General features: G+C 49.7%; 1 protein-coding gene across 1 annotated transcript in view; it reads right to left on the minus strand.

Moving 5' to 3' along the window:
* The window catches only part of LOC128271817 (uncharacterized), an 88692-nt gene that overhangs the window by 5154 nt on the left and 66859 nt on the right, over window positions 1-16679 (minus strand). The window contains exons 4-5 of the mRNA XM_053009471.1: window positions 6743-6877; window positions 3206-4562 (exon numbers count right to left, since the gene is read on the minus strand). Coding sequence (XP_052865431.1) covers window positions 3265-4562; window positions 6743-6877 — 1433 coding nt within the window. The 3' untranslated portion in view covers window positions 3206-3264. The remainder of the gene's footprint in view (window positions 1-3205; window positions 4563-6742; window positions 6878-16679) is intronic.

The following is a 16679-nucleotide window of genomic DNA, read 5'->3' on the forward strand; positions in this document are numbered from 1 at the left end:
TTTTCCATCTCGGGGGCCATGTTAATGAGCAGAATTGTCGTATTTGTGGCCCGGAAAACCAACACGACGTACAAGAGAAGGCAATGCACCCATAACGAGTGTATGGTTGATTGATTGATTCTTCGGCAAAGCTGAAGCTGAAAACTTGAACGACATTTGCTTTCAACAATCGATATTTTGCGCCACATCTTCGGAATTGAAACACTAGATTGAGCACCCTGCAGAAGGATTGGATTGAACCGTTGGTTCGTTCCAATCGGCAACCGAATAGTCGGCCGAGGACGTGGCGAGCCAGGTAATTTGTATGTTTCCATAAACTTAACGGGCAACAGTGGGCAACATACTGCTGTTTCCCATTGTCCATTGTCACGGACACTAATTGTGGGGCAACCAACACAAAAAGGACACAATTGTCAAAGTAGGGCTCCCCCCGACACATCAAATGTGTAAACGCCGTTAGACCACAGTGGCACTGCTCAGTGGCTCTACGCCGCCATCGGTTTGTGTTGTGGATTCGTTGGAGAAAAACAGGAAAAATAACACTATTTACCGATTGGCCTTCGCCCTTTCGCGCCCGGCCATGGGTCAGCCAGCCGCCCCTGGAGCATTAATGATGCATCGCTGGACATCGATGGGGTAAATTTATTCATAACTTGCCCGCGCGCGCGTCTGTGATTTGTGCCGCGTGCGCCCCCGTGACAATCAATGTCGGGCCGGTGAGCCGCCAAAATGCACAGTTGCACCATGCACCCCGGCCAGGGGGAAGGGTTTACTGTTAAGCACGCGAGTCAAACTAGCATTCCAAGTGCGAATAATGCCGAGTGTCAGCCACGCAAATCCCCGACACAGCCGCCAACCGCGAGAGCCGGGGTCCGTTGCTTACTTTGATGGGTGACGCGCGGTGCGCAGAGCTTGTTTTGATTTGTTTATTTCCGCTTGACGAATGCAGTTACGTTTTTGTCACACACCGTGCACACACACACACACCGGTGCAAACATTGGCGCTATTCTGGGGGTCACCCGTTCGTCATGCTCGGCTCTTTATTACATTGATTGCCATCCGGAGTTTGGCCGCCCGCGCTCGCTTGGTGTACCTCCGGCCGGTGGGGATGTGTGTGGGGACGGTGCTGATGGTCTGGGTCTGGGCCAGGCGCGCGCGTTGCATATTTTGTGTATAAATTTTGAATAATCGAAACAACCTGCTTTTTTCTGACGTGGCGTTGTTGTTGGTGTAGCCCCACGCTATGAGCCACACACACACACACACGCATGAGGTCCTGTGAGTTTTCATCTGCATCGTTACGCACGCCGGACGCCCCGTCGCCGCACGCAGGACGGAGCCATTAGGCCGCGAGGCACTTCAATGAAAAATATGCACTCCGTATTTACTCACTGGAAAACTCGACGGCTGGGCGGTGACCGGGCAAACGGCTGCATTAGCCGGCAAATGCCCTCCCTCCTCGGGCCCCCCTCAATCGGCGTGTGATTAAAAATAAATATAAATAGGAAATAAATTATTTGCCTCGCGCGACCCGCATGGATTATTTTTATTTAGAAAATGCCAACTCTGTGCGCCATCGGCCATTGGCCAGACCACTGGGCCAGAACCACTCTTTTTGCCCTGTCCGTATCAATAACTAAACGTTGATTTGGCCGTGCATGATTTATGGTGGCCGGGCTGGACCGGACCGGGTCGGGTGTCGTTGCAGTAGCTGTAGCCGTTGCACGCACCGATGAGTGATGATCGATCCGATCGGGGACCGTACCCAACACCCAATAACCACGCGCGCAATGGATTGTGGCCCCATTAAGTGGGGGTCCCACTCTTCTGTCAATGTCTCGCACAATGGCAACATACACACCCCTAGAGCCAGAGGCGACATTGGTTCGGAACGAAGTAATAATGAGCCACACTCGATTGGTGGGGAGAACGGCGATTAATGGCGGTAGGCCCTCAAAGGACGTTGGAGTCGAAGGAGTCTTCCCCAATCGTAGGTCGCGTTTTTGACAACTTATTTTGGAAACGGTTTCCATAGGATCGCGTGTCTGGGAGTTCTTGAGGAATTGGTCCTCTACGAAAGAAACACATGCCACGATAGATGGCTTGCGGTCGTTCGCCAATCTCATGGCATGATCAACCCACCGGAGCCTGGCGAGGCGTATATGCTGCACGACAGTGAGCGATACGGGGCCAAATCTATCAATCTGAGCATCAATCTTCCTCTCGGACGCGGCTACCAGGTCTAAAACTTGAAAATGGAAACTGTAAAATGAGTGCTCTACCTGTCAATTTTTTCCACCTCATCAAGCTGTTTTTGGCAACATTATCTCAGGCAAAGGATTTCAGGTCGAAAAAACAATTAATTTAGTTTGCAACCGATCTTTGAAAGGGTCGACTTTAGTGCCTGAAAATAGCGTTTGGCTCTCATTTTCAGCGCTGGGATACGTATTGGCTGAGCAGCACTTCGTTTCCTAGGACGAAGTCGAAATTGGATGACTAATTGGTTTGCTTCATAAGACGAAGAATTCTTTTCTTCTGGGAATCCACAAATTACCCGAGAGATAGGAGAAATTTATATCTAGCGATGGCACATACTTTGAATAAAATAGAACTCTTCGTTTCAAAGTAATTCACATTTAACTTCTTTGAAAAAATTTCCATTTTCAAGTTTTAGAACTGGTATTTTGAAAACAGTTTCCATAGGATCCCGTGTCTGGGAGTTCTTGAAGAGTTGGTCGGAGTCGGATGGCGGAGGGTTCGAGTAGATGTAGAGTGGTACCTCTACGAAAGTACCACATCCCACGATAGTTGGCATGCTGACGTTGGCCAATCTCATGACATGACCAACCCACGGCAGCCTGGCGAGGCGTATACGCTATCCGATAGTGAGCAATACGGGCCCTAATATCAATTTGGGCATGTTCCTCTTGGAATTGGGTCTTGTTCCCGAAAATCTGAAGATCGAGATTGCCCGCAGTTTGTGCGAGTCCTATGCAGCCTTGATCGGAGATCCGCCTTCGATCCATAACGGGTCGCTTTGCAAAAACGAGTCCAGACGTCAACGACGTCACACGAGAAGAAGTGGTCATGTAGCCACCTACCAGAACGGCGAAATGTTTTTTTATCATAGAGAATTGTACTGTAACTTCCGCGAGAAATGTTGAAATAATGCAAGCTAAATCGCGGCAATCGAATGGGGCTTACCATTTATGAGCCACATCACCAGGCCCCGTTGCTCGACCTGTCCTCCGCCTAGGGGGGTCTTAGAGGATGGTGGCGATCGAAGCCTGCGAGGAGGCGAGCGAGTTCTCGACCGCACTCGCGTAAAACAGTCCACCTACGGCGGCGATGGGCGTCGGTGACGTCGGTGACGTCGAGGACGACGGTTCCTTTGGTTCTAGTAGCTGCTGCTGCTGCTGTTGCTGCTGTTGCTGTTGGTGGTGTTGCTCCTTGCGGTAAAAGTCGATCGGGGGCAACTGGAGGGAAGGCTGGTAACCGAAGAACTGAAAGGGCGGCTGAAACATGGGCATGGTGGCTGTCGTCGCGGTGGACTCGCTACTAACGGACGGATACTGGGCGGACGGCAGGATTTGGCCCGGGAAGTGAACGGCCGAGGGCGAGCCGTGTGCGGAGAAGAGCGTCCGGTTGACGGCCTCGAACTGGGGCAGGAGCGCGAACGGGAAGCTGAAGCTGCTCGCCTCGATGCCACCGTACTTGTAGAGCGGGCAGCCCCCCGCCGGCCCGCCGTTCGACTTCTTCCCCAGCTGGTGCAGCTTTTCGAAGGAACTACTGCCACCGGTCAGCGACGGCGGATACGTCGTCGTCGTCGTCGCCGCCGCCGTCACGTCCTTCTCCTTGCTGTCGTAGCAGTCGACGATCATGTCCGCCGCTGCTGCCGCCACTGCTGCCGCCGCTGCCGCCGCTACTACCGCACTGCTGCTGCTGGTGGGCCTTTTACTCCGCCGCAACGACTCCAGGTACGGTGCGTACCGCGTCTCGTCCACCTCGCGCTTCGGAGACGACGGCGATGCACTGGGGGGAAGCAGCTCGTACGCCGCCCGCCTGCTGGTAACAACCGGTGCTTCCGGTGAAGGTGACTTACGGAGCGCCGTCAGATGATGCGAATGGTGGTGCTCGACCGTCCCGGTCCCGAACTTCTTGCTGTGACCACCGCCGCGGCCTCGTCCTCCACCATCGGCCGGTCGCCCATCGACGATCACGGATGCGGGGCTGGGCTCCTGGGTCGTGCTGGGGGTGGCATCGTCACGATCGCCGCGATACCGGCTCCCCCCCGAGCGTGGCCGGGCCTTAGTGTCGAGGTTGAGCACCCGGTCGGGGTCCTGCTGGTCGGTAGTGGCGCGGTGGTGGTGCGTTTCCGCTAGCGGCGAGCACGACCGGGAACGGCACCGTGAGCCGGACCGCGACCGACCCGTCGAGTTGGTCCGGGTGACCGAGATGTTCTCGTCCTCGTCGTCCTCCTCCGTCAGCCGGTCGCTGTTGGTGCGATGGTCGAGCGACGACTTCAGCAGTAGCTCCCGGTAGTTCGCAATCACTTCCTTACCTTGAGGAAAGAGTGGCAAAAAAGGACGATTAGCGGATCTCACCTACCAGACGAACGGCCTCTCTCTTTCTCGCTCGCTTTCTCCCTCTGCGGGTCTAGAAGCCGCGCGATCGCCGCCAGAGTGTGCACAGTTCCCATTTCCCTACCTTCTGGGTTTGGATTGATTGTAGAGAACTGGGCGAAGGAGGGCGAAGTGCGCCTCTGGGCGAATTGAGTGGTGGCGCCGCGGCTCAAGAGTGGGCCGGGCGCGATTGATTGATTGATGTGTTTGTGGGTGAAGTAGTCGCGTCGCGAAATCGGAAGAAGATGGCGGAAGTATAACCACCCGAATAGAGACCCCACCAAGAACACACAGCGGAAATGGGCGCCCGGAAGGGCGAACCAGGAATCGAGGAGGAAGTGACACTTTTTCTCCGCTTCACGCCATTTTTTCGCTCCTTACTTAAGTTCTACAACATTTCATTTCATATCATTTCATTTTGATTTCGTTTCCAAGGTGACGGCGGTGAGAAGAACGCAATACACACGACGCACACTGCCACTTACACACACACTCTACTATCGCGTACAGGGTCTGGGGTTGATTGGAGTTGATGTGGTGATGAGTGGGGAGCCGCTGGGGGCCAACATAGCCCACCGCGCGGTCCGCTCCTCTCTGTGGCACGATGACGACGACGACGACGAGGACGATGCTGACTCAGGTATTTAGGTGTTTTAGGTCCCCGCGTCCCCGATCCGGCGGAGATCCGGAAGGAAAGTTGATCGTGGATGAGCACACTATCTTCTACGGAACTATTGGCTACTAGTGGAACACATTATTCTCTCCTTTTTTCTTGCTCTCTCTTGCTCCCTCTCTCTCCTTCGCTGTTTACTGACTAATCTTTACACATGTATACACACTCACACACACACACACACACACACACACACTGGCCACCCGAGGACCCTGAGATAGTACACACTAAGGCCCAAGTAGTAGCCTCGGGTTTCGTCAAGGAGTGCATTTCCGGAGGAAGTAACCACCGCGCATGTGTGCGTGCGTGTGTGTGTGTGTGCGTTCACCGGACCACCACGCACGGGGAGGCCCCCCGCGGCACATTACACTGCCGGGGTCCGATCTCACAAGTACAGCTACACCCGGTAGCCCCAGAATGGCTGCAGGTCTACGTTGCCGTCGAACATCATCGACACTGTGGTCGTGGTGGTGGCGGTGGTGGCGGTGGTGGTGTGTGTGTTTGTTTGTGTGGCACCGGAACCGGAGACACGCGCACGCACAACAATGGGGGGCGCAGGACATAGAAAAGAACGCAAGAGCAAAGAACAGAGAACAGTTGGTGATCATTGCGGTTTGGTGGGTGGACAAAGCTGGACGCGGTATGGGCGCGGAGGTGCGCCGGATCTCTCATCCCGACTCCTGCCGCGCTGCTGACTGGCTGGCTGGCTGTCCGAATACCCACGATCGAGAGTTCGGTTCGAATATCCTTGCCAGGGCGCTCTCTTCGGCTCTGGCTCTCCTTCTGGCGTCTTAGATACTACTTTGAACTTATCGGTATATGCTTCCACTTTCGCACACACACACACACACCTACACACATACACTACATGTACATCCTTTCTCCCTTTCTCTCTCTCTCTGTGGCTTACACTTGAGACACCGCACACCGCAGGACGTGCGGAAAGTTTATCATCCACTCTGGCGGGCGGCGTTGCGCAACTCCACGCCATCGAACATGTTCAGATTGTGCAATCGTGAGTATTCGTTGACCACGGCCTGACCTGTGTGGGTGGGGGGAGGCATAAATGAATGGGTGTAAGAGGTAAGCTATGGCTGTCACTCCGGCCACACTACAACGAGCGGCAGAAAGGTCTCGGAGGAAGTCAGAAAGGAGACACACCACTTGATAGAGAAAGAAGGACAAACGCGAGGGGGGGCTGCTCCTCAAAAGTTCAATCTCGCAACCGTTTCCGTTTTTTTTCTGTCGTGGCCACACGACACTTGAAGCCCCATCACCATAACCAATGGGTTCCACCGAGATCACCTGGGGTCACCGAGACCGGAAACAGTTTCGCGTTCCTACTACGTGTACCGGTGGGGAGGGGATCCCCGCTCTAGTAGCAGAACACGTTGGACATGATCACGATGAAGCTGCCGTCGGGCGACACCGTCATCGCCAGCTTACCTTCGTCGATCCGCTGGTGCGCCTTCTGTACATCGCCGTCCGCGTTCTTCAGTATGACGTACATGAGGGGCATCATCTCCCAGGGGTAACTCAGTTTCTCCAGCAGCCACTGGGCTCGCTTGACCAGCTCGTCGTCTGTAACGGAAAGTCGGACAACGGAAGTCGAAAACGTTACTCGTATCGCGCTAGACGCTCTTCTTCGGGGAAATCGAACAAAAACATGAAGGAACAAATTAACATTAACTTAACACGGAATACACGCAATGTTGTGCTAAACTACATTGCCCAAACGAGTCGTAAATAACGATTGATCATCTATCTTTCGGGTATCGAGGACAAGCTATTGAGCCAGTGAGTCAACTCCCAACATTAGACGTCTAGTCCGATAGTTCCAGGTGTGTTTCGTGACAGTCCAGTCATGTTGTCTTAATTCTAGTTAGCTTATATCGTACTGACACCATTCCTTATACAAAATTTAGCTTAGCACGGAACCAAAGAATGTTAGCTCATTCCACTGTGTAAACGTGACCATCGAAGAATAAAGAAACTTCAAGCAAATAGGATCTCGTGAGAGAAAACTTAACATGGCTGAGACTCGTTGTACTTTTTCGGTTTAACCCTCTTCAATGGCACTAAATAGTTTATAGTCAAATAGATTGCTTTGCGATACAATATTCACATAAGCACAAAACAGCTGTCGAACGTCACTATGGTTAGATAAATAATTGAAACGAAAAGGAAAACCTGAACATGTGGCACATCCGAACAGATACTTAACTAGGGCGAAGCCTGATTGACGATCCTAACTCGAATTGATCTGCTCGACAGTAGAATTCGATCAATTGCATTAGGGACAATCTTTCAGCTTGTACAGTTTAGCTTTTAACTTTTAGTTTAGCATAGCTTGATTATGAATTGTTATTAATGTGTTTAAGTTTCAAGGAATTATTTAAACTCAGGCACCGATTGACTATTACTTTTCATCATTTTGGCGGAATTCGAAAAAAAAACATATAAATTTTGTACACTAATTCTGGTTGACTGGATTGGATTGGATGTCTGGATATTTTGAGCTTATTTTTCCAATTAGAACTACGGAAGCAGTATTTACATCACCCTAAGAAGTGGAGCAAAAGTGGAGACAACTATTTCACAACCAAATAAATGTGTAAGTTTAACGTGTTTCTTCATCCAGATGTGACCGTGCACAGAACCTCCAACAAGTAAAGCTTCAACCCAGATTTTGGAGAAATCATTCCCAGTATTATTAAGTATCCCAAGTATCCCCGACTTTTTAAGGTTTTGCTTCTCGGTGCCCCGAACATCTTTCAATCGGAAGAAGTTATGCGATGTTTGGAGGTTGGCACGCCAGATCAGAACAAAAAAAACATGCGCATCTTTTTGACCTGCTCTTCGTTGTTACTCTTTGACGTAAGCTTGTTCATTCTTCGCGCTTAACGGTATGAGATGATGCCCTTTTTCCACTCTATAATGGGGTCAACCAAATCATGAATTATTCGAATTCCGACAGCTGCTTTCCTTTAAAAAGATCGCTGACCTTGGCCCGTTGTACTTATGTGTCAATCAAGACCATCAATGTCAGGAAGTCAGGTTATCGGTTTCTTCACACTCTTTAAATGGGACCATTCTTCCTTTTTGGCGACATCTTGCACGGAGAGTCTCGTGTTTCTCGATTCTCATGTTTCGATTTAAAGTCGGGCAACGTATTCCGTCAGATTCGCCATCCGTCATGATAAGACATAAACGGATTTTCGACATTTTTGTGAAAAATGTTTCCGAGTCGTAGCTTCGGCTCTATTTCCAAACCCAGATGCAGGTGTCCACAAATTTGTACGAGACCAAATCGATAAACGTGCAAATTTAGAATCGATTCATTGCGGCCAACATTTTCTGTGCCCATCCCATGAGCCTCTTGTTGATTCTAACGAAATCGTCCAATTCCACACAAAAAAGGATCATTGAGTGACAAGTAGTGCGCTTCCAAAGGAGTTCACAAATAGACAAGACCTTGACTTCATCGGACGCACGCAGTCAAGAGCTGGGAACGGCAGAACAGTAACTGTTATGCAAAAGCTCTCGACAGGCAGCGCGCGTCCAGGATGTTACATCTCGCGAGTTCCGCGTCGAGAGCGTTCTTGACACGGATGACGTTTGCCGCGGTTCGTTGGTCATTACGCTTGCTGCTTATCGGAGGTGCCAATCTCGACCGCGCACAGTTCACTATTGCACACGCCGTTCATTAGTCTTTTGGCTGGATGTCGTTCCAGCCTCCTCACCCGTCCTCGCCGCCAACCCACCCGTCTGTGGTTCCGTTCTGTGTTGTTCGCGAGTGAAAAATTGCTTTCCCATCAATACTAGAGTGAGGGAAGTTAACCTGGCACGCGGGACGGGGTTCACGTGCACGGGGGGGCCCTTATTTGAGGCGCAGCGCACATGCACACACACGCACGTAGCGAATCGTCGTAGCTCATTTTCGAAACAAGACACTTTAATAAATATTCCATAATCAATCAAAGCGCGTAAAAGGCCGAAGGGACGCCCAGGGATCGCTCCTCGCGCTGACCCCACCACAACGGCCGCCAGAGTAGGGTGGTGTTGAGGTCTTCTTCCCCATCCGACAGAGCTTATAGAAGATTTATTTTATATTTGCACTATTATCATCATCATCATCATCGCCGACACCAGCAGCAGCAGCAGCCGCAACATCGTCGTTCTGCCACGCCAGTGTGCGGGGCGTCGCCGCGCTGCCCTCTCCGCTCCCTCCGCGTCGGCAATGGGGAGATCCGCGAACCTCGGCTTTTGCCCGCTCGCCCGGGGCAACGTTAAGCCAACACCCGTCGTGTCCCCGCCGCCCCATCGTTGGACCCCAACCCGTATCATTGGCAGTGGCGGCGTCGGGGCCTGGGCGAGTGCAGCCATTCTGACACTTTGAAAAGTCACCTCTCAGTCATGCTAATCTTGTGCTTAATTTAGCTTCAATCTCCCGAGTCGAGTCCCCGCACCCGCAGCCCGCCCCCACGGGACGCTACACCCCGCTTTCGTCATCTTGCCCCGCACCGCAAACGCACGCGTTCGTCGTTTGATTGGTGGAAACAAGCTTCTTCCTCACCGCACACCGTCGCGTCACCCGGGCGTCGTGGCCTGGAAATGGGGCTATTGCATCACAGAGCGCTGCTGTCAAAGTGTCAATCCGGCACACGGAACGGCGGTGGCGCAGGATCTTGGAGCAGCAGCAGCATCTTCCGCCCCCGAAAAACCACCCCATTCGCGAAACCCCCACGCGAATAGTCAATAGATCATTGTTGATCGTGTCTATTTCTGGCCCGAGGCTTGTGGGTAGAGAGACTGGCGAGGCGACGCCTTTCTAATGCACGCCAACAAACCAGCGCACCGCCCGTTCGTTGATGGATCCGATCCTTCTGTCTGCGGAAATAAATCAGCCCGACTGGTTCGATTCTGGCCGCCTCGGGGTGATGCAGATTGCAACAACACCCGTCTCTCTGCTGATAGATAGTGGTCGCAACAAATGGCAAAACTTACGTCAACGTGATAGCTCGTTGGTGACGCGAGACTGCCTCGAGCAGGGGGTTCGAATGTGAACCCGCCATCCGTTACACCCGGGCGCGTCTCAGGCGTAACATAATTTTCATCGAAAAAATCCCAAAAAAATTCAGCCATCATCAAGGAAGAGGAAACACTGCGGGGTGAACGGCTCGATGCCGCCCCGGTGGGCAAATTGTGGACCAACAATTAAAAGTTTCATTACACCACCATTTTTTGCGGGTAACAGTATCATTGCGGGTGTTCCGGCACCCCGCCGTACTGGCAACGTATCAGTATCACTGGCGGTGATCTTTAGTGCCGCCGTGTGCAGCTTTCGAAAGACCCATTTCGAGTGGTGCTGCTGCCAAGGAAAGCGCGCATCTGCCATTTGCAATTAACCATTGCGCGCCCTAATTAGGGTTGCCTTCTGTCGCATTAACAGAAACCCCGGTGGGTGTTGGAAGTGAACATTGCACACGCCTTTCTACTTTTGTTGTGGAGCCTTGAAAAAGGTGAGCTTTGAAACAGATTTTCAGTGCACCTTAGGCAAGGCCGTACCAGCAGCCATTCCAAATTAGGTGTCTTTTTCGACGAGCATTCTTCCGTTTCTGACCCAAATCATAAGCAATAGAAAACAAGAAAAGGGCCGGTTAACAAAGGGCTAGAGAAACTTAGTTTGTTGCCAGAACATTTGAATAATGTCTGAAAATATGAGTATATAATCGCTCTTTTAAGATGTCGAAGTTGCCGTTTTTGAATTTTCACAACTGTTTCTTTCACTTTGCTCTCGGTATAAAAGCAACAAAGGTGAAGCAGCAGTCGGTTAATGTTAAAGTTTTATGAAATAGGTAGCATCTCATTTTTAAATTCGGTTCTATCTATTTAAGGGTAAGAAACACCTCCTGTACATCTGTCATCCGAAGTAGACTAGGTATGTGGATGGAGACATATCTGCCCTTATTTTCGAAAAGTGCCGCATGTGAAAAGAACTTAACCAATTCGGAAAAATGCACTTCGAAACATCTCTCATTGCTGCTTATTGGTTGAATCGAAAGCTTACCAAAACTCAATGAAAGAAAAAACGAACATTCATGACGAAAAACGTCTTATTATTCAAGATTTAAAATGGCAAACATTCAACTAAAAGGTGATAGATGACCCCGTACTTCCTCTCTTTAATTTTAAGCCCTTAACATGATAATGAAAAAAACCACAAGAAAATATTATCAATACAATCTGAAGACCGTAGAAGAGAAAACCATGAAGTTTGACAATATTCACTGTGCGTAGAGTAATTTAGGTTGTTCTAAATGTGTATGGCTAAATATGTACCGATCTCTGCACTATCTTTTGTACTGAGGGGTGAATGCTTTATTGAATGAAATGAGTAATAATAGCTATTTTCTAACTGAGTATATGAGTGTCACTACAAACATGAAAAGACATTATCTTTCCAATGATTTTTCCATCATCCTGTGCATGAAATTTTGCTGTTCTTCATCATTTGCTTAAGCCACCAAACCTTAAACCAAAGTATATGGTTATCCATATCGTAGTTTCAAAAACAAACTTAAAAAACAGATGAAAAAAAAGTTCTTACTGAAACATTTTTTTTTTATCATAAAGTTTGTACTTTGCAATTAGACGTCAAACGCAATATCGTTCAGGCCGCCACCTCAGGATCTATGTCAACCGTCGGTTCTGATAAGATTATGTTGAATGACTTTTTTGCACATTTCGGGTGGTACTCGGCGTAGAAATACGCCGTGGACGAAATGGATGACACCGTACTTCCTCTCTTCAATTTTTTATACTTTCTACTGCTGCGGCGGCCTGGGAATCCTCTTCAGCCAATAATCTCACCGTACTAGTAAGGCAAGACGGATTCTCATATCGATTCGCTCCTATTTGTGCGACTATTACTTTACGGTTTATCCTTTTAATATTGTTGAAAACGATAGCTACGCCTGTTCCTCCTCGGTACGATGGCCTTGCGCGCCCAAGCGGCAGCAAACGGAGCAACTTGTTAACCACTGTTGGCGGCGGCTGTTGGTTAGTTTATTTGAACAAATTATTGCATTGCCGCGCCTAACCTTTACGCATACCGCTGCCGCTGACCGACCCTGTGGCCCTGTGATTGCATTCCATTCATGAGACGATGCACACGTTGGCAAACATAGCAAAAAGCGGCAGCAATGAGGCAACACGAGTGCACACACGCCCTTCCCGCACGGGTGCACGGGATAAATTGAATAATTGAGCAATATTTTATACATCCAGACTAAACAAACCGTAAGCAGGCGATCTTCCGCCGATCCTAGAATGGCAAACCAATCCCATTCATGCGTCAGCCGCAGAAGCCTGCGGTAACCGACGGAGCCGTTAGCAGTGCCGCAAGGTTACGAAAGGTGGCAAAGCATGACCTTCGTGGTGAACGTTCACCTAGATAATAGCAAAATCTTTCGAGCAAAAAACCCTCATTTATGAATTTGCTATGCTACTTGCCACCCACACTCGGGAGTGCATTTGTTGGTTGTTTTACGATCAACGCGCTTGATGAGATTGATTGTGTACGATAAATCATACTTTGCGCGAAGAGCTGCTCGGCGTCCTACGCGTCAATGTGGAGCGAACATGCCGCCGCCGGTGCCGGTGGCAATTTGTTTGCGTCGCGTCACGGATGCGGAAGCACATCATCCCTTGGCCGGGCCTGCCAAGCCAGCGCGCAGAAATAAACCTGCTAATTGATGTTGATTGCTTTCGATTGCATCGACACCCGCGTTCCGGAGAGACGGTATCTTCGGTTGGGACGGTACGAAATCTGAGCCCGCCGGTGGCCGTGGCAGGAAAGGCCACCATTTCCCATAAAAGCGCACAGCGCGCGATTTAAGAAGTGAGGGGGGTTCTGGCCCGGCCGGCAACTCCAAAGAGCGGCAGCACGAAAAGTCTCAAGGTGTGTGCGCGGTCTGCTCATTTAAATAATCACACCCCGCCGCGAGTCTCACGCGGGTCGCTGTCACCATCTCGGTATAATCGCAGATTAAACTGCTGGCCCCGCACGTGGCGTTCGAATATGCCGCCGGGATGGATTTGGTCGGTTGCTTTGCTGTGTCCATATAGTCCGGTAGTGTCGGCAGCATACGCCGTAAACGAATCAATCGAACTGGTTATCGCGAGCATGTTTGGTTTAATTATATATAGCGCCCGGTCGGTCAACGTTACAGCGGCCCCCAATCGGTTAAGGGCATGTTGCTCTGTACACGGGATTATGAATACAAAATGCTGTATTGTGGCGATTGTGGATTAAATTAATGGGCGGCATTGAGAAGCACGGTAAACCAATCTCTCGGAAGGATCATTCCGTTCAGACAATCCGTTGAATTCAATTAAGATAAAAGTCGAGATACTGTGTGACATTATGTTGGGTGGCTAATTGAATGACTGCGGGTAAAGTGAACATTTGCAGCACAGTTAATGCACAGCTGTTTGGTAAACATTTGCTAAAGACCCGGTAATCAATGATGAATACATTAAAAGATTCTTCTAGGTACTTGAATTGAAACATACGATTTTACAATAGCAAATATTTTTTTTATGAAATATGTGTTTGGTAACTACTGTCCTTACGCATCTAACGCAGTATAGGCTTTTATGTTAAAGTGTAAACAACACCTTTTATAAGCATTTGAACATGTCAAGTTTTGTTCCTTGTAGAGTGTTTTTGCGGGGAGTTCTTTTTCATTACTACTTGCACAGCAGAAAAAAGAGATTCCTATACCAAATCGTCACTAGGGAAGAAAACGAGAGTTACTGCAAGAATCCTAAATGCAAAAAGTCCTGGATACAGCCTGATGAACCAGGTTCATCGCAACCGAAGCGAAATATTCATTGCGCAACGGTTATACTGTGCATATGGTGGGATATGAAAGGTGCGGTGTAGTGTGAGCTTTTAAAACCAAATGAAATTACTAATGGACAATCTCACCGACAACAATTAATGCGATCGAACCAAGCTTTGGCAAATGAAAAGACCAGAATGGAATAACCAAGCTTTGGCAAATGAAAGGACCAGAATGGAATAAAACTTTTCAACATGACAACACTCAACAACACATCGCAAAACTAATCAAAATCTATCTCGAAAATGTCGGATGGGAACTGTTAACCTTGCCGCTGTATTCTCCAGATGTTGCTCTTTCGGAATAGTAATTGTTCCGTTACATGAGTAACGATTTGACACCACAGGGGTTAATTTGTTATGAAAGAATTGAAAATAGGGTCTCTGAATGGATCGCTGATAAAGTATGAGAAGTTCTATCGACACGGAATCGAGGAACTACCTCAAAGATGGCAGAAAGCAGTGACCAATATTTAAAAGAATTAAAAATACTTCGTTAAAAAAAACATCGTTTTTGTTGGGCCAAAAAACCATAAGTTTCAATTCCTTGCGCTCCTAGCGCTCCTTGTAAAAAACACCACGCATTGAAAAGGGAACATTCTAACACGAAGATTTGGACTTCTTATGGCAGTCACCAAAATCACATTATTGACCCTATTTTCCGATAAAATCTAAGCGCAGTAAAAACTCATAGCTTACACAAAAATTAAACTCTCTATGAACTCTACTGATCTACGCGTTTTTCTTTCGTATCAATTTACAGGGTTCAACATCTGCCCAAACTCAACACATTATTCCACTGAATTATGGGGTATTGGGGACCTATAAATTGACCCCTTAATTGTCGAAACGTAAATAAATACTGTACTGTATTTTATTAAAAGTAGTCAAAATGGTGTCAGTTTAGCTTAAAAATCCTGTTCTATTTCCAAACGTCATCGGTACACAGGTTTGTTTTCATTGTGAAATAAAACTAGCCTTTTGTCAACTAATCGATACAACTAAGCCCAGTTCACTCTCCATAGAGTTAATCAATATACCGAAAGAAGGCCTAACTAACGTCTAGTTGGCCACGGAACAGAACGCCAACAAAAACGACGCTGCGGAATGCTTGAAACGATCAAAGCACACCTGATCCTTCCCCGGAAGAGGCCTTGGTGTAATCTTTGCTTAACAAACGGCGACCGTTTGCCTCGACGGCCGCACAAAAATGGTATTTCATTCTCCAGACGAACATGGCCAGGCCAGCAAAAAAAGCCGGAAGACAAGAGAGCCTTGCGAGCAAAGCCATTGTCATCGCTGATCACACATAAATGCATAACACGATAAAAGCGCACTTAAGCGTGCCTATGTGCCTCGGGGGCGCGACAATGCCACGGCAACGGTTAAATCCAGGATACTTCCAGGCTGGTCGTTCGCTGACTACCGGGTCTTTCGGTGGTGTAGCCGCGCCGAAGATGTATAGACCGCGTTGTTCCGTTTATGCTTCGCTTGCCACAGCAGCATCATGCGCCGTGTTTTTGTGCGAACCATTCACAGGCGGCGGGAAAAAGCTTTTCCGGTGCGACTCGGGAGCCGTTAAAGGACCGCCGACTCGTCGTCCCCGGCGTATAATTCTCGCTAACATAACAACTTCATGAAGTTGTTAGCGCGAACGTGCCCCGTGTTCCTCGGTGTGCGTCGTCGTGCCTCGTTCGGACGCGAGCAATTCAATTTTCTTGCATTACCGCACGTTGCAGTCTCTCCTTTCGGTCCGAAGGACCACCACCAAGAGTTATCGTCCGACCGGAGGAGAGCGGCGCCGGAACCCAACCGGAAGGAAGCGACGGAATCAAATTGTCCGCTCTGGCGTCGACTGGCCAAGGACTCACCGAAGGAAGTCGAAGAGTTTGGGCCAACAAAACGAAAAAGCGCAGCGACGAGTCAGAAATGCTCCGGACACGCGGATCGTTTGATGTGCAGAAAGAAGATGTAACGTGGCGGCGCCGTGGGCGAGGAACAAGTGCAACGCCCAGCCCAACGAGAGAAGGACCACTGCCCGGCGGCCCCGGCCGGAAGGAAGTGCGAGGAAGATCAACATAAAACCGCGGCACGGCACATTTCGTGTAGACTGGCACCAAAGCATAAAACAACGCCGTCGTTGTCCGATGATGCTGCTGCTCCGTGCTCGGTCGGAAATAACTTGACTCCGGCACACGACACGTGCTCCGTCGGGCCGGGAAGCGCACCCCACTGCGGAGTGCGCCGTCGCGAAAAAGAGACGGAACCAACGCAGTGCGCGACTCGCAGGCTCTCCGGGGTCAGGCTAGAGCGAGCCGAAAGTGGTGCAGCCGCAGCATAGTGGGGTTCGCCGTGCGAACTGCGCAACCAATCGTGGGTCTGACTCCGCCTCTGTCTTATGTGCCGCTCGTTTGCCCCGCGCACCCCTTCCCGCACCCAACCGTTTCGGACTTTCGGTTATGCTGACGCCGCTCC

Source organism: Anopheles cruzii, chromosome 3 (assembly GCF_943734635.1).
Source record: "Anopheles cruzii chromosome 3, idAnoCruzAS_RS32_06, whole genome shotgun sequence".
Taxonomy (NCBI): Eukaryota; Metazoa; Arthropoda; class Insecta; order Diptera; family Culicidae; genus Anopheles; species Anopheles cruzii.